Source organism: Pholis gunnellus, assembly GCF_910591455.1.
Source record: "Pholis gunnellus genome assembly, chromosome: 12".
Taxonomy (NCBI): Eukaryota; Metazoa; Chordata; class Actinopteri; order Perciformes; family Pholidae; genus Pholis; species Pholis gunnellus.
Genome location: NC_136539.1, coordinates 16,420,306 through 16,442,805, shown reverse-complemented (window position 1 = coordinate 16,442,805; position 22,500 = coordinate 16,420,306). Strand labels below are relative to the sequence as shown.

At 41.7% G+C, this 22,500-nt stretch overlaps 1 protein-coding gene across 1 annotated transcript in view; it reads left to right on the top strand.

Annotated features, from left to right (window-relative positions):
- The window catches only part of LOC306703724 (E3 ubiquitin-protein ligase SH3RF3-like), an 83,005-nt gene that overhangs the window by 381 nt on the left and 60,124 nt on the right, over nt 1–22,500 (top strand). Inside the window, exon 1 of the mRNA XM_079169781.1 lies at nt 1–57. This exon is cut by the window's left edge and continues 381 nt beyond it. Within this exon, the coding sequence (XP_079025907.1) occupies nt 1–57 (57 nt within the window). The remainder of the gene's footprint in view (nt 58–22,500) is intronic.

The window sequence follows — 22,500 nt, the reverse complement described above, 5'->3', positions numbered from 1 at the left end:
CCCCCGGGCAGTGCGATCAGAGAGCTGCCCGTGGCCATCAGGAGCTCCCCTGTCAAGGTTGGTTACTTTCCCACCATCCGTATGTGCCCGTGTCCCTCTAAAGATCACCAAACACAGCTAACAGTGTTTGAATGTTTCACCGTTTTTTATGAAACAAACACTTCCCACAATATCATTCAAACAGTGTCCGAACAGCCAGGAGCCCATTTTCCATCCCGTAGGCTGTACACAGAACACAATAACAACTTTAAAATTGCCTCTTCTGCACGCTGCTGCCGAGTAACCTGGCCTATAGCAGCAGGATTCAGTGGAAGATGTTTATCTCTGATGTTTGCTGGGAAAAGGGGAACAGTGTGTTCAGCGTGAGATATCCAGCTGCTGTCTGGTTACACAGATGCAAATATATAGACTGCGCTCTGGATTCCCACGCAGTGACACTGATTGTAGCAGAGATTGTTTGATAACCAGGATCATGGAACAAACTTGGTAACAGAGACCAAATTATAGGACGTGGAAAAGTAATAACAGAAGTGCACTGCTGTGGCTTGATTACACAGATGCACATTGTTTTCTATTGATTGTTTTGCTGAGATATCACTGTGATATTCCCTGATGTGACTCATTTTGGTTGCCATAATGAGGGTGTCTTTCCTGTGTTGCACTGAGGTATAATTACACTAAACTGAGAGAGGAAGAGAGGCAGACCTGAGCGGGTCACCTGAGCTTTGATGCTGTCATTGCCTCACAGTCCTGGCTGCAGCAGTGTGAGCTTTCATAAGGGATGGAGAGCCTTGTTTCTATGCAGTGCATCCCCATGCATTGGCTTGTTTGTGGTTGTGATGTAAGACGTGTTGAAGAATGTTGCTGTAATGTGGCAAATAGAATGTGATAGCATCAGCATCACTCTGCTGCGCACAATGTTCGGTAGTCATTTTGACTCAACCTGGAATAGATCTTATACACACAAATCTTGAAAAATGGTGAGATAGAAATACCTGCTTTTATTGCAGTTTCATTAGAAGAAGTATTGAGGTGCGAAATTGAGGTCTGCAATTAACTTTACATTTTTAATTAATTACTAGATACCTTTCAAATATTGTTTCAGTGCATTCATTCATTTTTATATTATATATAATGTCACATGTAGTGTTGTGTAATGCACCTAGTAAACAAGTGTGTTTGGTCCTTGACTATATAGTTCATACATCTATGAAATGTCAACTTTTTTGTTGGATAGCAGCCAAGAAATCCCCAAATATTCAATACACACTCATATAACTGAGAAATGCAAGCAGCTCTTCACATTTCAGGAGGTGCCAATATCATAAAGAAACACTGGATTCATGTGAAATAAAATTTTTAAAAAAGCATTGCAGAAGAAACAATAGACATGACCTCACCTCACTGCCAGCTTTTCTTACATCATGTTGTGACTTGTTGAGAAGAATACACAGTATTTGTCCCAGGCGAGCTTATGTTTTGTGTTGCTTATAAAAGCAACGGGATTTCTCGGAGTTGGTAGTGATCGAGGGTGGTCGTGGGCAGGTGTGTGTCGCCGTCGCCCAATCTCGGCAACTTTTCCTCTTAGTACGGTGGTGTTTCCCGATAAGACGGATGCGATGAACAATCAGGCTAACAAAGGTGTTGCCACCCACATTGCCCCCCCTACTCAGTCCAACAGGACTTATCAGGCCAGCTATAGCCATTGATTAAAGCTGCGGAGCGCTTTGGTGTGATGGAGTGCAGCAGCAGTGAGCAGTCACTCATTCATGGCGATGAACAGGAATCCAAACCCCCCGTGACATTTACACTAACACTTAACACTCCATTTCAATTCACTCAATAAACTTTACCGGTCCCTGCAGGGCAATTTTGATGCCTAGTACATGAAGAAAGAAAGCCCACATACAAAAGAGACATGCTGCAATGTGGGATTCTTTTTTTTAGACAAATGCTTATTATTACTTCCTAAAGAGCCAAACGGACGTCTTGAACCAGCTTCAAATGGAAACGTTACAGTGTCGGGAATCAGAGAAGAGCAGCCAGTCCTCACACTGGAAAAGCTATAGGACCAGAACATGTTTGATATGAGAATTTTGCATGACATCATGAAAAATTTGATATTTCAGAAGTTGTGTGGCAGAAAGAGTGTGAAAAGGAATACAATCATGGAACCACGTGCACGGTCACACAGGCACACACAGAAATGTGCACACTTGCGTCTTTAGTGGCTGCCGGTTTGTGTTTGTTTTCGGAGCCAGTGGGAAAAGCACTTCACTAGGTTCCCAGCTTTTATTGCCAGAGGGACCACACGCACACACACCCACACACACACACACACACACACACACACACACATACACACTCACACCTATAACCCATTACCCTCTGCAGTCCCCCGTAGTCACTTTGCTCAAGTCTCCTCGAGGCTCCCCTGGGACCAAGACTTGGTGATGAAAGTGTGAATTAATCTCCTTTAACAGTGGTGTGTGTGTCTGTGTGTGCAGCCCCCCCCCCCCCCCCCCCCCCCCCCCACACCCAAAGAGCAGGGGTCTTGCAAAAGGAGTTAAATCTGACTTTGAGTGACACACTAATGCAGTACCGCCACACACACACACACACACACACACACACACACACACACACACACACACACACACACACACACACACACACACACACACACACACACACACACACACACAGTTATTAAAGGAGTCACAAAGGTTAAACAGAACAGTCCACGTCATGTATTAGGGTTGTAGATGAGGATGAATGTGTTGCTATGGAAATAGAGGAAGAGCCAGACATGCTGAGTCAGCTTTTTTGAGTCTCCGTTGCCGACTCTCCGCTTTGACCAATTAGAGTTTATCAGGGTTGATCATTTTTTATTTATTTTTTGTTCCAACAAATAGAGTGAATAGCTTGAATATTTCACCAGACCTGTGTAGTGTTGTTTTCTGTGCTGCATCAGTTACTGGCTAAAGCGTATTGGCATCATATGGTAGGTACTTCTTGTCTTGCTTTTTGCTTTTTTTTTTTTTTACCTCAAAGGAGAAATGCTGAGCCTGTTAGCAGCTGATGTCTTTGGCGACCCCTCACTCGTCCCTCAGCTGCAGTGTTGGACATCAGCTGTCGCAGGGAGGACTTTCCTCTTGTTGCTCCTGTTTACAGACAGCAGTGGGAAGACACATACTATAGTATGCAAACCGAAGAGGTGTTTCAACAACGTAACAATGTCGTGGGAACTGAACAATGGGACTGGATACATTTGTGACAAGTGGAGTGTTTTTTTCTTCTTGTCGGATTAGGACAAGATGATCATCAGGAACCAGTCTCAGTGCAGCCAATCGAATGGTCGAAGTAGTCAATGCAGAATGTTGGCATCAAACGCTTTATTTGATTGCTAGTCATTTGTCGTTGTGCAGGAGAGTGAATCCGGCGTTTCCTGACGTTACACTGGTAGATGACGTGTTTACGTCATCTTCACAACAGCTGATACTGCACATCTCCTGTAGCTATGGTGACTTTTTGTGTTATGGTTGCCGACAAGGTCATGTCTTCAGTCCTGTTGGTCTGTTTTTTTGTTAGCTGAATATCCAAAATAAGAGCTCCATAGAATTTCAACCTTGGTGGAGGTTTGAATGTACATCTTTCTAGTATGCTTACTAAGAGAAAAAACATTACAGTGAGTGTTTCTCATGTTTTATTGCTCTGTCTTTGTGCCATATGTCATTCAAAGCTTTGGACAAATAATACGAAGCAATCCATTTGTAGAAACAGCTTACACCGTTATGTTCTCATTTTTCCACAGTTCATCATGAACCTTTTGCATTGATTTTCTTTAATTTGATTGAAATCAAATCCATACCAACGACACTGGTGGGCTTCATGATGTCATATTTCTTACTGGACATACTGTACATGCTGGTTTGGCAGGTACATGTCCTCTATGTGTTGTTCTTTAAGAGTGGGGGACTTGTGGATTATGTTGTCTCTCTTTTACACCTTAGTGACTAACACAGGTTCCTGCTTGGTATTCATGAAGCTGATCTGTTTTTCTATTCATCCATCTGTCAAGGATAGGTTTTTACAAGTGTCTGGGTATAAGATTTATTTAGCGCTCTGCTGAAAGTATTAAACTCATGTATTTTGATCATTTCGATGTTCAAACGGGAACAAGAATCCAGTAAATCCCCCATGTTCTTGTCAGATACAGACCACTGTAATGACACTCTAGAGCTCTGACAAACGAAAATGTCACATCGAATTCAATTCTTGTCAGACACCCAATGTAGTACTAATCAATAATCGAATATGTGTTCAGTCAAACTGCAAAATATTCATCAAAACTGAAAACTGCACTTGTCCAGTTCCCACCAAGGCAGTGTGATCACAACCGGTGATCTTCTCCCTTACCTGTATTTACCTGGGGGGGGGGGGGGGGGGGGACGCCCGAGACTATGACACTACCTGCTTTCATCTCCGGAGTGAGACGTTGCTTTGCCCTGTCATTCCCATGTGTGTGTGTGTCTGTGTGTGTGTGTATGTGTGTGTAAGGATTCGGTGGGGTCTGTTACCAATCCCTGTAATGATCCTTTGAACCTGTCTTTTGTGTTATATTGCACTAAGAAGACATACACAACGTCTAACCTTAACCCGAACCTTATTCTGACCGCAATCCAATTTTTTGAAAAACATTGTGTTCCACATATTTGAATGTTATTGACCTTTCAAAAAATCCTCACTTAAAATACAATTGGGTCCCCACAAACACAGAAATACACACAGCCACACACTCAAGCTCGACAGCTCCAGTGATCGTCACTGTATTCTTGATACCTCCCACACCTTCACAATAATATACGTGCGGGTGAGAACGCGCTTATTCTGCATTTAACAAACACACACGCTCACACCCAAACGTGCACGCTCATTCATTCACATTCATTAGTTCTGCAAACCAGCGATCTCCGGCAGTAAACAACAAGCTCTCAGTCATTACCTCCACATTACCCCCTCACTTCATAAATACTGAACGAAGGCCTGACACTGTACAAGCACACACCTAGACACACACACACACACCTAGACACACACACACACACACACACAATTCATCTTGTCAAGTCTGAGAGTATCTCTCTGGACACATTTCTCTCTCTTTGCATGTGTGTGTGTGTAAGATATCTCTCTCTCTCTCTCTCTCTCTCTCTCTCTCTCTCTGCCTTCTCAATCTTTTTCAACCCAGATTGTTAAATGAACATGCAAATGCACAAACACATCTTTTTCCTCCGTCGCTCTTTACTCATTCTTTCTCATCTTCTTCTAGCTTTTTCTCTGATGTTTGTGTGAAGAGAACTTAATTAATTTCAGTGCTACCACATAAGGAAGCTTCCCTGCACACACACACACACACACACACACACACACTTACAGACACATACACATGCTGCCATTTAAGGGTTAGTTAAAACTAGACGACTATGCTTTGCGCCTCCTGGGACCTCTTGGGAATTGTGCCATTCGTATATTTCCATGCTTGTATTTTTCTTTAGCGGTTATAGTCTTCCCCATTTGAAACAAGGCACAATTTGATTTTGAATGGTTTGCAATGAAGCTGCCCACAGTCAGTATTCAACATTTTGTACTTTAAACCTCTTTCATGCCAACATTTACGGTGTAAATGTTGCCTCCAGAATTCTACTCTTATCTGCCTGGAAGAGCCTGTGAAAGTGCATTCATTTTTACTCTCTTGCAGTACAGAGTGGTACTAAGTATACATTACAAACAGCAATAATTAAATCACATTTTCAATGGATTCACTGGCAATTAGTGAATTGTATGGGGTAAACAGAGGATGATGGCAGGGGCTGGGCCAAATAGGATTACCAATAAAAGGTGATTTTGTTTCTTTTACAGATTTAAAGACCTAGTAAAATAAGCTTGTGGTAAAACTTGATCCGTCTATTGCTGGTCGCGGACTTAGGAAACATTAAATCTTTTGCTGCTAACCACGCTAGTCTTGAATCACAATCAAAAGACAGCTTTTGCTATGTATTGCTAATGTCAAACGGAACGAGCCTCCTCCCTTTAGTGCAGAAGGAGATCAATCCCGTCCACTCAAAATCTTCCCGTCACCTGACCAGCTCGCATGTCCCTCGTATGTTCTTTGCTCTAACTCTTTGTGTCTGTGTTGCCCTGATGATGTCATCTCGCATTAGTCTCATCCTTGGCCCCTCCATCATCCCGCTCGTACAGATACGGAGATGAAAGACGGTGGGTCAGATGATTGATGGATGGAGGCAGGGTGGCGGTCGAGGTTCAGCTTACAGCCCTGGTGATGGTGTAATGAGATGGTGTGTGTGTGTGTGTTGTTTAGTTTGGGGGGGTTGATCTGTAATAGGTGTTAAAGCCTAAACAAGCTTTGGAGCTTGACTGCCATTCCCACGGGTGTACGAGTGGAATCCCATCAATCCCATCCCCCCGTTGCACAAATACACTCATGAGCACACACACAGACACACACACAAACACACGTACACACAGACACACATACACACACAGACACACATTAGGTTAAGGGTTAACCCCCTCACTCCTGGTCCTATTGTTACTATGGAGATGAGGGTGAGATGTTAGTGGCCTTTGGTCATCCAAGTACATTTCAGACAGAGGAATGGTGGCATATTTTAAGGTTGAATTTGAAATTAAAATTAATGATTTGATGTTTGATGTTGACTTGTGTACTTGTGTGGTGAAAATGATCCCGACTAGAAAGAAGACATACAAGTGTTATTATTTTCTGCAGTGATAGCGGCCCCTACGTTTTTGTTCTCCATGTGCCATACATGTTTGGTACTGGCTGACAACGTTTGTAGTGGCAATATGATTGATCATTAAATGATGTTCAAAATATCACTTAAGTTCCAGCAGCCCCACAGGTAGTTGCAAGCCACTGCTCCATAGCATTCGCTAACGTTAGCAGCTAGGCTAACTAGCCTCCACTTTGCGAGTAGAATAAAAACAGCAATAGAGGTCTTCCCAAATGTCTCCAATGCTACATCTCCAACGCTGTGTGGGCTTGTTGAAGAAAGCAGAAAAACATCTTCATTCATCAATATCAACATCTGTACTCATAGGTCATACAGGGCTATGAAGTGTGTCTGAATCAGCGTGTCTCCTCACGACTCAGTCAAACACTGTGAAGGCAACTGCCCACTCAGAGGCCCAAGCCTGGACGTTGCTTCAACAATTATGTCCAAAACTGTTTTATCCTCTTCTGAAAAATGCAAAATGATGCAAAATAGATTAAATTATGAAGAGTTAGTGATTTCAAATTCACACTTGACTTCAAGTGAGTGAATGAGCTTCTACACTCCTTGATAATAGGGGTTTAAGAAAATATCAATGCACTTCAGCGTCGCAATATTACTTTTCGGGATATTCTATCAATCTTTAATTAATAGGTTACATGCTATGACGTGGGATGTTACAGCGACGGTGATAAATGTCTTTATTGCGTAAAAAACTTTTTTAATCAAGACTTTATGCATATGCCGGTGTGTTCTTTACCGTGACAGTTTAGATTCAAACAAATTACAACAGTTTTGCAATTTATTGAATCATAACCCCTCGCATTGTGATACTTATTGTGTCGCCAGATTCTTGCCAATAAACAGCTCTGTTTGTTAGGAGCAACTGGATGAGGTACTACGATATAATTTGCTCCATGTCGTAGGTCACCAGAGTCACCGACTAAAAATGAATGTTTTTAAGTAAACAGTTTCTCAGACAAGTGAGAATGCAATGATGCAACAACCTCATAATTAGTGCACCATCTATAATCCTGTCCGACGTGGGTGGGCGTTCGTGTTCCACTTCCTGGTGGGAAAGTCACAGCTTCTGCCCTTGCATCACATTTCATGTTGTCTGGCTAATGAAACGAGCACCATTCAGACCAAACCAGAGTTGCCCCCCGCCCCCCTGGGACTCTGCCATCTGGGTCAATGTGTAAAATTGCCCCCAAGCAGCTTTAAACAGTCTTCTACAATGTAGGGGAAAGTGTTACGAGTCATAGTTTGTGACTCCGGGTCTAGCTTTACTTTCGGCTGACTCCTCCGGCAGCATGCTGTAATGTGTGTGTCTGTTGTAATAACAGATGAGGTTCCACTGGTGATGTGCTTGAAGAAGTGGAACGGTTCTCTTGGGGGGGGGGGGGGGGGATTCATGGAAACACACTGTGGTTTCTCCAGGTGTCAGACAGTGCAGGTGTCAGGCAGTGCAGGTGTGTGTGTATATATGCCTGTGTGGTAAGACGTTACAGTTCCTTCCTGTCTTGTTGCACAAATGCCTCCTCAATCCTCCACCTACTCCTCCTCATCTTTCTCTGTAATGGAGAGATGATGTTGAAATGCACCCACCACCCACTTTAGACTTGGCAGGAAACAGACTCTTGGCGAGAGTAGAGAAGAGAGATCAGTGTACATACACACACACACACACACACACACACACACACACACACACACACACACACACACACACACACACACACACACACACACAGACACATACATAAATACACACACATCTGAAGAGAATTTGGAAACATGGCAGCAAATACAGGTCTTCCTCTCCATCGACCTGCTGTTCATTCTCACAGCTCTCGACTTCCATTCGTCACCAACAGTGTTTATGGATTCTTTTTTTATACTTTGCCCATAGACTGAATGAACTTTCTGAGGTAGTACAGTCCCTCTTAAAGGATTTGTGATGTAATAATATGCTCTTTAAAATAAGCATATTTAACATGTATAATAGGAGCAGGAACATGAACACCACAGGATTATTATTGCAGTTCTTGTGGACGACCATATGTTCACCGTAAACTCACTAATGAGTGTGAGTCATAACAAACTGTGACTAGAGGAATATTGTTTGTGGTATTGTAGTTATAATGTTTTCACTTCACTTCCACTTACTGAGGATTAATACATTTTTTTCTGAAATGTGTGCTGCATTCATATGAATTTTTGGGGATCATATAAGAACATTTCAGGTTATTTCGGGACACACTCTGATCCACAGTGCTCATGGCTGCAGTACAACTGTGATCAGCTTTCCATTCTGACGTCCTCGCCAAACATCCATTCCTGGCTGTGTGTGTGTGTGTGTGTGTATGTGTGTGTACCTTGTTTACGCATAAATGCTATGTGTGCATATTTGGATTGGCATATGCATGCTGGCGTGGTGGTTTGTATGTGTACTTAGAAATGAATGTGTTTATTATGTACACAGAATGCGTATAAATCCTCATGTGTTGTTTTGGCTGCTTTATGTTTTTAGGAACAATTTCTAAACCTTTATAGAGCTTGACTTGAGGTTTTAGAATGAGAGTGGTGTGTGTGTGTTTGTGTGTGTAAGGGGTGTGTAGTTGGTCATGGTAGTATGTTTGAAGGAAAGGGAATGTGCAGGAAAAGTTGGAAGGAAAATATAAAAGCCTAGACTCGGTTGTGTTGTGCATTTCTGTCGGGGTCTGGTGTGTGTATTTGTGTGTGTGTGTGTATAAAAAGGATCTGGCAACTTTCTCCCTCCAGGACAGGGATTTTATAAGCAGAGCGCAGCGAGGTCAAATACTAAACTCCGTCCGGCTGTGTTCTGTTTAGTCTGGGACCAGTGGAAACACTGGGACAATCAAGCTCCTCTGCTCTTAGATGTGAAAAGCTTCACTCCATCCAGAGACAATGAGCCGACTGCTATTTCCTCAGGTCGTTGATATTACACAGCCACTACGTCTCTGACCTATGACCTGTTTACTCTTGCTATTCAGTGTCCGTTTAAGACACGCAGAGAGAGAGCAATTAGTGAGGAAGAAAGTGAGAGGGAGAAGGTGAGGAGACATATCAACAGAGACAAGTTGCCATGACAAGTTGCCAAGACATGGTGTAAATTTAAACCACAAGAAGGTGTAAAAAGTACTACACAGAAGGAGCCAAAGATCTAACACTTGGGTAGACTGTATGTTTCTCTTGATGAAGAAATTCACTCTTGCTGTGTAAGCAACTAATTTGTGTTTTTTCCCCTATGTAGTTCAGTGAAATTACAACAGTTTCAGTGCCATTCATGTTCAGAGACTGTGGCCACTTCCCTCCTCAGGGAGCCCGTAAGTGTGGACCAGCATGTGAGCTCCTCAATGGGAAACTCTGAAAAGGAGCACATGTGTGAGGAGGAAGTGTGTTTTTCTGGCTGTTGGTGTTAGGTGCTTAGCACATCCACCTGCGGATAACACTTTATAGTCAGCTGCTTTATGTGTAAGCGTTACATGTATCAGTACAATACACAACTATTGCCAATGGTGGCAAATGGAAGCATTGGCTGCTGGCGACTCACCATCTTTACTTCTGTTTGCTGCAATATCTCCCAAAATGGAAAAAAAATCAATGCTTTTCTATCTTAACTTTTGCTGGAATTGTATCATAATGCTATGATCATACGTAGCGGTTTTATCTTTTAACACATTCAACATCAGTTTTCCATTTTGCTTTGTAAATTTAATATGCCATATTGTGATTTACATTTACGTTTATCAGATAGTAAACAGAGCATTTGCAGGCATTTTAGACATTATAAGTGTGCTACCACATGACGAATATCGATAACTTGTTCCTTTAAGGTTCACTTTTTGACTTTCTGTGGCTGGGAATAGGTCCAAACCTGACAACACACTTTGTTTGGGTAGAAAAGAAAATGTTTGTCAGAATGGGCTACTTTGCAGTCCCATTTAGTCATTTAACCTGAGGAAATGGCAACAGTGTTCACACTGCCCTAATTAATGTCAGAGAAGTGACTCATTTAAAGTTTGCAAAAAAGGGTGTTAATGGAAATGAATCACATACACAACACACACCACTTTATCAACTCGTTTAGTCTGTGGTTGTTAGTTTTAAGGGCCTTTTTTCGCACAGACAAAGTGTTGAGTCACGTTCAGCCCGGAGCGGCTCTGACTAAAATGACCAAACCACAAAAAAAATAACAGTTTTTTTCTTGTAAATGAGCAACTCTGTTGTTTGGTTCTATCTGTTTGTGTGACAGTGTGTGTGTGTGGGGGTATTTGGGAATATGTGTGGAAGTGAAGGCAAGTTATCCTGTGTGAGTCATATGCTATGTCTTTCCGGGGAGACAGATAGAGATGTCACAGTTATTATTCTGCTGTAATTCCCAACTGGAATCAATCTCACACGGTCTTCTGCTCAACATCATCTATCTCTCTACTTCTTCCTCCTTCGTCTCACAGCCTGACAACTAGAGTGACATACTGCTTAACAATATCCTCAATATACTGTAGAGAGGGTGTCATATACATATAAAGGATACTTTCCCCATGATAGTGCTACCATGTGCCACACAGGCAACTGATATTTTTGATAAACAATATTGCAAAACAGAGATCTATGATACATCATGGTATCTGTGTAAGAAGAGAGGAAAGCAGCACAGAGAAAAAGCACGCTCATATGTACTGCATTGTAAATATTATTTAGTCTAACTAAAGTCTAACTACACTAAACCAGAAAAGCGTTGTGCTGGAAGAAAGCACAACTTAGTTAAACTACATTTTAACAAAGAAAGGATCCACATAGCAAGAATCAACCAACAATTAACCATAAAACGGACTCTTTTAATAACATATTCAAGACCCCAACTCTGTGATCTTCCCTAAAAGTGTGTTAACACCCTTTTTGTTCAAAATTGTCAAGATGAAGCCAAATTGTATAAAAATAAAAAAAAAAGCCATTTATACTTAAAAGCGCCAGCGGGTAAAATGTACTGCTATTGAGAATGCAGTCATTTTGGCGCTATTCATTTTGGGTGTTTTTGCGTCATAAGTCATACCTTCCCTCTGGACATGACAAAGAGATTCATGACTGTAAATCACACATAAGACTTGCTCATTGCATTGAAGAACAGTCTGATGGTGGGAGGTTTCAGGACTGAGCCATGTGCCAATGCATTTTAAATGTTACCTGTAGGCGGCTTTAGGTATACAGCGACCGCCGGCCATTCTAATGTTGAAGGGTAACGTCTGTATTTTTCAGATTGGATTCTATTTCCCCATGTTTATGTCTAAGTGACAAATGGGGAAACCATTTTTTTTAAATAGTCAGGTATTGAGAGATATTGATGTCTCTGGCAGCCACAAAACTAGCTGACATCATCAGTGTTATTTTTCACTGAATTTCATAAAAATACCCGAGTACCCCTTTAACAGAAAATGCAAACTTGCATATTACTTTAAAGCGCAGCCAATTACAGTGTAAAATCTATAATCTATAAAATCTATTACTCAAACACAGGCGAACATTCAACAATAAACGATGTGAGTCAATAATCTATCATCTTACAGTATTCAACTGGCACAAAAAGTTAGTATTCTCTCGGAATACTAAAGCCCTCCGTGTGTTGCTCTGCCGCTGTGCATCTCTGTCATCTCATTCATGTTTCTCCCTTCTCTACTCCCACTCTTTCATCACTCCCATCTCGTCTTTGAGGGATGTTTGTCGTCTTGGAGAGAGACTTCTAGGGAATGATTGCAGCCACTTCTCCATTCAGCTCTCCATTCATCCTCCTCATCAGTCCTCAGACAGCTGGCCAATGTCCAAACTCATCTCGCGCTTCCTTCGCCCGGTCCCGCCGGCTCGTTTAAAACACCATTGGTCATCATGCTGTTGTCTGGCACGAGCTGCGTATCGCTGCCAACGGGGAAACCTCATAGTATGCCCAATATCGGTCTTTTCTGCTTATAAGAAGTGATGAATAAAAAGTTCAAATATATAAAACATACCTTTGATACAATAAAACTGTGACTTTTACAGAAATTACCGACACAAAATGCTTTGATTTCAGCTTTCATGAAACCGTTTGGTCCAACAATACACTGAATCTGTCGCAGAACAACGTGAGCATCAGTGTGCCGTCATGGCCTAGTTCCACCATCATGCCATCATGTTCCAGAACTGTTTGTCTCAGGCAATCAACAGTAAAACTAGGCTAACACTGAGTGCAGCATTGAACAGAAATTTCATGTGGATCATCATAGTCTATTTTTTTTATTTTTTTTCCCGGTCTTCAAAGAGGCTGACGATGGTTTGTGATGGCAGCATTAATCAACTGGGTGGAAATGTGCTGGAGAGCCACAGGAGATACTGGCACAGTAGTAAAACTGGGACAGTGTCAGAGCCTGCAGCCATGGCTTTTCCTCTTCCTCTCTCAAAACACATTCTTTCATACATTAACCCCGTTTCTCTCTTCATCAGCACGCTCCGCCTTTCCGTCTCCCCCTCCTCCAATGCGTCCGCTCACTCCTTTGCCCCAGTGTTCCCAGTATCCCAGCTCTGTTCGGTTACATTGTGCTTCCTGGTAATGAAAAGAATGAAGCACTGTTGTTAAATTGATATATATATATATATATATATATACAGGTAGTATTCACAGATGCCTTGGAGTAAATTCAAAATCAATGCATGTCGCTGCCATAATAGGAAGACAACTCAAGATTTTAAACAGTTTTCACACCGGAAGATACTGAACAAGTGCATGTTGAGTCTGACTGTGTCTTACAAAATCTAAAAAGAAATAGATTTTAAATGCTATTGCAAAACCTTCGAACATGGCATTGTGTGAGGAAAAATAACTTTTTCATCAGCCAGTTCTCATTTTCGTGATTATATAAATCATCTTTGATAGCAGACAAACGGTGAAAATTGGGGTTATGTCAGCCCCGGTGATTGTTCCGTATTTTGGTGACTCGTTTAACTAAGTAGCTGCGGAAGCACCCAGTTGAAACGCGTGATTGTACAGAGAAATAATAGTTTTTTTTATCACAGTTTGATGATGGCAATGTGTCAAGGAAGGCTGAGTTAAGAGCATTGTTTCATTGTTTCTAGCAATTGTAGCAACACACCAGCTCGAAGCGTTCCCTTTGAGCTGAAGGCAGCAGGTATGTGTTTATCTAAAGTCACTCGTTTCAGTGGTTTTAATTGTCAGAGTTGTGTAAGCCTGATTCCCTGTGGTTCTTTTGATCAAATCCTGCCGCACAAGGCTGTTGAAAAATAGCCACTCAATAGTCTGTGTTCTTTTAGAAATCAAACTGCCTGCCAGCATAAAAAAATCATCAGGACCACTGGACTCACACTTCTTTATTTTCATCCAGCGCCGTCAGGTTTTTGGGGCAACAGCTGTCCAACAGGTCTGACAAGAGTAGGGCCTGAAGCTATGCATGTGTAATTGCAATAGAGTTTTAACCTGTAGACTGAAAAACCATAATTCCTTAATGAAAATCCATTAACATTTTAGGAGCAATTTAAGATGATTAGAGAAATGATCAGTTTACGCAACCGTAAAAAATGTATAAAGAGGTTGTTTCGTTCCCATTTTGACTAGACTGACACAATGCACGTAGTCGCAGATGTGCTTATTGGATTCCAAATGAAATTGCTACTCTTTGCCTATGAATTTTTCAAAGTCTAGCATTGGGATTAAAAACAGACATCCTGTTTTTTCTTGGAAGGACATTTGCACTCCATCTATATTCCAACTTGCAGCACTGCACAGCCCAGACAAGTTTCCTCTCAAGAGAAGCTGCTCTCCCCTCTCCATTAGCAAACTGTCAGTACATCGTTGGTGGGAGAGCTCTGCTTTTAGGGGGAATGAGAAGAGCCGATGTGGTTGTTACCATGATTACCTAACACCAGCCCCTAACTCACACACACACTGAGAATGTGGGAAGACATTCTTTCACCCTGCACACCTGCAGCAACGATGATACCAAAATGTAGACCGACATCACCATCAAGACCCTCAGACGTCATAGCTTCTTACCAAAAATAACTTCTAAAAGCAGTCGTCTGTTTCAGCTTCATTACCATACGATAACATAACTGTGCCCTGTTTTTGCTTTGAAACCGTAACCCGAGTGATGCTGCAAGCTCCTGCAAAAGCACGAAATAGTGGTTTGCGAAAACTGTCGTGCCTACACAAACTTCTGGGCAGAAAATCTGCATTTTCTTTTTTTTTTTCCTGCCTTTTCCAAACACCCCTGCTAGATATTCTCAGTATACAGTATGTACTTTGAAGGGTGATTACTGGGGCGAAGAAAAATCATTTTAGGACGTAACAACAGTACCAGTCTTGGATTCTCGCTACTCTTACTGTGCGTTTACATATCTTTGTGAAGCTGGCAAGTGTCTCACACTCATGGGAAGAGGCACTGTTTTGTCTCTCAGAGGCTCGTTTTTTTTATTTTTTATTTTGAGTTCAGGATGTTTTGCCGTGGCGGTCTAAATTTAAGTTGTGATGCATCACTGCAGCAGAGTTTAAAATATGTCGGGAAAATATTCTTACAGCCCTCAGCGGCCAATAGGTTTAACACTCTCAAAATGTACCAGCGATTAGCCAGTGGTCCATGCTGATGATCCACCCTGACTGTAAAATGTAAACTGAACCTAGGATGGGGGTCTCTGTGTCTTTGGTTTTCCCCTAATAATTGTCCATGGAATGATGGGAGAGGCTCCAGAGCCCATGTGGTCCTCGTCCTACATGTAGCACTTGTGGCTGCGTCCCAAACAGTGATGCTGCAACAGGTGTTTTGCATTAGCTGGCTAATGCACAACACCTGCCGTGACATCACTGGATTGGGGGTGTGGTCAAATGTGCAGCGTGCTTAAAAGTTCCACCCGTTTGGAGAGCAGTCCAATGGCAGCTTTGATGCCTTTTATGATTCAGTGCAGCGATGCAGGAGTTGAGTTACACTTCATGATGACTGAAGAACACTAAATCAAAATACACCCTACAGTGTATAAGTGCTAAAAAAAAAAAGAGTTAACATTGTACAATAACAGCGACCCTCTTCAATTGACTAATGTCCACTCTCCAGTTGTGCTGTGCCCCATTGTCACATTTCCTCTTTGTTCTGCGCTCTCTTTTCTCTCTCTTTTCTCTCTCTTTTCTCTCCCTCTGGTTTTGAGTGACACTACAGCGCTCCTTTATATCTGCTGAATTCAGCTGCTGCAGCTTTAGACACACACATATTCTCACACACTCTTCAAGACATAAAACAATGTCAGCAGGAAGGCTTTTTTCCTGGCGGCCTGTTCTTCTCTGCATTGTATGATCTTGGCTGTATTAAAGGGAAAACCTCTGCAGTCACACCTATTCAGTCACGCTCTCGCTCGCTCTTCTATCGCCACCAGAAAATTCAATTTCTACCGCTGTTGTTCCCTATGATGTCCCTGTCCCAGATAAGTCACTCATGTCCCTCTGTGCATGCATACAGAAACACACACCCGTGCACACACATACACACAGCAGTAGTCAGCTGATGCGGGCTTTTTAAGGCCAACCCTATTGTTTTGTTGACAATTGCTAATACTGTAGCTGCTGTTTCTGCTCACATTTAATGACTTCCAGATTGTCTGTTTCCATGCCAAAACTGGAAGTAGTTAGTCTTCTCCCAGATTTATTTTCTTGTCAGGGTTGAAAACCATCTGAATACAGAATTAGATTTAGGGCAGAAGAAACGTAAATCCAAACATCCAACATAATACTAACAAGTACTTATATAATACCTAAATACATTCACATTCAGGCAGTCATTTTATTGAACGTTAGACAGGAAATGCAGGGAGAGAGGGAGAGCGATTTGTAATGATATGCAACAAATCAAGTTAAAATCTCGCTCTACAGTGATGCAATGTTTTTGATTCATTGTTCCAGTCATCATCAAGCAAAAGTGACAAACTGGTCTGGTTCAGACTTCAAATGTGCAGATTTTATGCCGTTATCTTTCAAATGTGACAGTCAATTGAACATCCTTAGCTTTTGGTTATTTTAAGGTCACCTCTAGTCTTTTTTCCCTACTGTCTGACATACAGGCCGAATGATTAATCAAGACAGTAATCAACAGTGTTGCAGCCGTTATTAATAGATTCATCAGTATAATAACTGTTTGTTGCATGCTCAACTCTTTTGTGTGTAATCAAACAATCAGCATCACAGCCATTAGACTTGAATAAATGACCTCATGTAACCCTCTAAACCAGCTAAAATACAAACTTCAGTAGCATGTAGTGTGACTTTGCGAGGCCTCTAGCATTGAGCTCCTACTTTGAGCATAAAGTTATTACATGATCTTGACTCACAGAAGAGTGTGGGAAACTTTGATTGGAATATTCTTGAGGATAAAGTTTCTGTGGGTGACTCCCTTATTTGATGAACGGTATCAAGACATCCATTCACTTATTTATCCTGTTGACTGATTTAGAGGTCTTCTCGTTGGGGTGCCAACATTTTGCTCCAGCTGCCTGTGCTGTCAGTTCTGCATTTAGTTATACATAAAAAAGTCACAAAATATAAAACACATTGATTTGTGAGTAAATGCCACCCATTATCACCCTGCTGCTTGCAGGGTTGAATATCTGTCCAGGAATCCTCCCATAACTGTCACAGTGCATCTATTTTGTAGACGGCTCATGGTTTAATGTTTCCCTCTTTCTACATAGTTTTATATTTCTTCTCCATATGGTCGGAGACAGTAATCAGCGTGATTGTGTGTGTAAGTATACTTCTGCCGTATTCTCACTATGATAAAGCAAAGAATTTCTGCTGACTGACATTCCTATTCGCAGACAGGCTACATTCCCAGCCACAAGCTGCACATACTCTCAGAAACCACACTCTCTCTCTCTCTCTCTCTCTCTCTCTTACATACACACACACACACACACATTCAGAGGACAATGGTTTATGTCTAACAGGAAGATATGTGGCATTAGCGACACACTCACACTCACCGGGCTGATGGAGCAGTCTGTAACAACAGATGGCTCTGAACCCTGCAGATGTTTGTGTGTGTTGCTGTTGTCAATTGTGAATAAAGATTTCTTGTTTTCCATAATTGAATCTTATGACTGGCGTGTGGCTCATGAGACACACACACACACACACACACACACACACACACACACACACACACACACACACATGCAGATAAAGAATGTTTTTGTTGTGATTGGTTTGCCAATTGTGTCAGTGTTGATTCGGCACACATCGATGGACAGCGATCCATGAGCTACTGGTGGTCCATAAGTGGACAGGTGGATTAGTCTGGAGTCCCACTGGTGGTCTACAGACATCTGTGTGTGTGAGTGTGTGTGAGAGCGAGAGAGAGAGACATTTGGAGCCAGTCTGGTCTGTGCTCACAGGGCTGAGGCTTCCCTGTATGTGGTTTGTGTGTGTGTGTGTGTGTGTGTCTCCTTGGCCACGTCTGTTTGACCTGCCATCTGAATGAGGTATTTCACAGCACCGTCCCAGAAGAAGTATAATGAACTAAACCAATTTAATGTCAGATAATGATACGCTCCTCTATTGATCCCTGTGGGGAACTTTTGAGTTTTCTGAAGGTCAGGGACTGAGTAGGGATTTAATGTCCTGCTCCACGACAACCATTGTGTGTGTTTTAGCCCACTCACTTTATGGCACAGAGGAGTAAGCTTTGGAAATACTTGTTAGAATGAATGCATTGCTCGTTTTGCTGCTTTCATGGGGTTCACTGATGATAAGGAAGATATAGAATCTCATCGGACTATAAGTCTCCTCGCTGCCCATTAAATAAACACAGGAATAAAAGAAGTTAACTCAACTGAATTCATCAGAAATGAGCTTATGCTAAAGGGAAGCAATTAAACAAGAGTATTTATTTTTTGGGCCTGATACAAGTGAACTGCATAAACCCTATCTAGTTGCACCAGGGCTGCAATGAACATTTTTCATTATCAATTATCATTTCTTTAGATTGGGATTAATTGATGTATCATCATTATCATTAATCTGTATAATGTAGGGCTGCAAGTAATGATTCTTTTTATTATCAATTAATATTTGACATTGTTTGAGCACCACGATCTTCGTAGATCTAGTCTCTTAATTTTGCTCTCAAAGTGAACCAGATTGATGGATTTAAATTTAAAGCGTCCACAATTTACATGGGGATCCAAAATCCACCAAACATTGTCGAAATCCTGTGGAAAACACTGTGACTTTACTTCACTACAGTGGAGACAAAACAAAGTGAGTGAAATGGAAGATATTGGAACAGAAAGGACAGACACATACTTGAGCTGAGCTCTGCCTCTTGTACTAATTAGTTTCCACCATTCAAATTCAATTACCAGTAATTCCCCTAAAATTCATGCCAGCGCAGTAAAACTGGGTTCAATTCGGTATAATCTGATTCAGTATATTTTAATTCCTACTCACTCCACTATAGTCTTGATGTGTCTACTATAATCCAGTTCCGTCTAATCCAGTAATTCCGCATAAGCAGTTTTAGACCCTCATGATCCAGTCCAGTTCAATACAATCCCATTTCAGTCCAGTATAATCTGGTTCAGACCGGCTCAATTCACATGGTGAGGATGTGAACGTGTTCTTGGTCACAGTGGGGAGACAGATGCTCTCAGTCTCTCTGTCTTTCTCTGCCTGAATGAGGTTATGATTGACCCGCTAAGTAGACAGATGGAGGAAGGTGTGTGTGTCTGCATGTGTCCGTCTGTACCAGCAGTAGCTTACCCGGCTTTGTGGTTTTATCCAGACCACTCTGACCCCCCCACACACACACACTCACACACACACACAGTTTTCTCAGCCATACTTATATCAGCGTGTCTGGTCACAGTAAGACGTGCACGTGTGCATGTATATTAAATATACAGCATGTTGTAAATGGGTGTATGTGTGTGTGTGTGTGTGTGTGTGTGTGTGTGTGTGTGAGAGAGAGAGAGAGAAAGTGAAAAGTAATCCTTGTTGGTTGAGCGCACCTCAGACTGACTGAACCACAATTATGGCTACAATCTACTCCCCACGCTGTATTTTTGGCAGCGTGTGTGTGAGGGCCCCAAAATAAACTCTCCAAAGTTTGAGTTTCATCCTGTTTGTTCAGGAAATGTTTGTGGGTGCTACAGAGAGACACGCTGGGACAAATAGAGAAATACACAGAAAAGGGAAAGAGACTTAAAGGTTTGGCTCAATGACCTAAGCTCCCCTCTCTCTCTCTCTCTCTCTCTCTCTCTCTCTCACCCTCTCGCTGTCTCCCTGTGGGGTCATGCAGCTGCTCTTGGCTGTCCTATGGTGATGATGTCAACAAGCAGCTGCACCGTAGTGATCACGTCGGCGACCCGGCCGACAGAAACACACATACCCACTAGGGGTGGGAATCGCAGACTCACGATGCGATGGATTCTGTGGTACTCTATACATTGCAAGACAACCGTCTACGATTCATCAGAGACCGAGCGCGGCTGATACTGACTTTGTATTTGGAGTCACACATTGATTCTTGAGAGTTTAAATCTGCCAATGATACAGCAACTGTTAGCTTTTAGATTAAAAACCTAAAGAAGGGTCACAAAGCGACTACAAACGATGCGGCTGCGTCGATCTGTGTGTCTTGCTCGGCAACAACTTCAGGCTGGCTCTCTGCGTCAATTAACTCACTCGCCCAACACACAGAAATCTGTCCGAAGCATTTGGTTTGACCCCGCTGTCGACCTCCACCTCATCACCAACCTGTATATCATCATCATCAGGAGATTGCGTAATCACACTCCTCATCAGAGTCCTGATTGTAAACGCCGTCCTCGTCAGCTGACAGCAGCTCCAGATCATCAAACCGTGCGGTTCTCACCTCGCTCATCAAATGTACAAACCATTTTGCAGCTTTTGCAATGTGTTTCTACCTTTGTTTGTATTGAGTGAATCCTGAGGCAGCCTACATATTACAAATACTCCAGGATTCTCACGATGTCATAGAATACAATACACCGTGTGAGTCATCATCCCCCTTTATTCTTCAAGAATTTTAAACAGGAAATTGTATTTTTTTGTATGATTTAGTGTAATAGCAAGATAAAAAGCAGGAACAGTATGTACAAGTATAAGTAACAAAATGTATTTACTCAAGTGCTTCACTGCACTGTACTGTACTATACTGTAAGTATTCCATTTTATGTTACTTTATACTTCTACTCCACTACATTTCGGAAGGAGATATTGTACTTTTTATTCCACTACATTTATATGAAAGCTACAGTTTACTTTTCATATAAAATAAACCTATGATAATCCTTTAAAATGCAATGTATTTTAAAAGAATAAAGCATAAGAATAAACTCTTGTTGGGGTCCGTTTCAGATGTCTATGAGTTGTTATCATTTGAATTGAATCATCTCACAACCCTTCACTCCCATTCTTTGAGTGGGAGTTAATTAACATGATGGTTTATGGTAAGAGGAGGGTGTACTGTAACCTTTAGCCCAGCCTGTAATGAGTATATATGTGTGTTTTGATAGTAAGGATTTCTCTGGATTTAGTGATTGAGAATTCACCCTTTTATCACCAGGCTGATTAGAAAAGCATCCTCCAACCATCTGCCTGCTCCATCTGACACCACAGCCTGCCTATTCCCCTTTCTTACTTCTACCCTTTATTCCTATTGCCCTCCCCAGTCCCTCCTCTCGTCATAAAACCGTTTCTCCTTCTATTGAGCCTGCTGTGTCTGCACATCATCCTGCAATTGAAATACGGTATATTAGGGTGTTGTGTAATTTCCACTCCATGCCAGAGCGTATGCTTGGTTTCCTACGGAGGAAACCAAGCATACGCTCTGGCATGGAGTGGAATTTACACAACACCCTAATATACTGATATTAGGGTGTTTCCGTCAAGTTGATTTGACGGAAAAGAACACAATTTTCTCATTAGCACATGTTTGACCATTACTGAGGCAGTGGAGAATGAAAGAGGTCCTGAACCTCAGTGCATTCCCTTGTGGGAGATGGTTCAGATAAACTCCATCTACGTTACCCTCCATCGAGGTTACTGTTGCTCTGATGTGGCCTTTTTTCTATTAATATAGCACGTTTTAGAGTCCATTAAGACTTTTTCATAAACTGCTGAATCCACTGGAATAATAATAACCTCCTCGCATGTATCTCCATAAAATATAACCTTTTGGATCTGTCAACTTTTTTTCTACTTTCAAGCAGAACATAAGCTCCAAAAATGTATAGGATACAGAAAGATATTCACAAAAAACAAGTTGATTTGACGTTAATTCAAATGTTCTTTCACATACAGTACCAGAAACACAGTGGTTTGATTAAAAAAATGGAAGCTAAAATCTTGTTTTTGTGTTAAATATTAGTTATTTGGTGGATAATTTTCATACAATCATTGCCAGTGGACAGCGATTCGGAAAGAAAATACTTTTCTTTGTTTTCCATAATGTACATTCATTTGCCAATAAAGAAAGAAACTTTACATTCCAAGACGTTTCAGTTTGCTTTGATGTTCACTCATATATGACGGATGCCCTGTGTGGTTTCCCCAAGTATCGCAATATCACCGCTTTAATCCTCTTGTTCCTTTATCGTTCATGAACGCCTC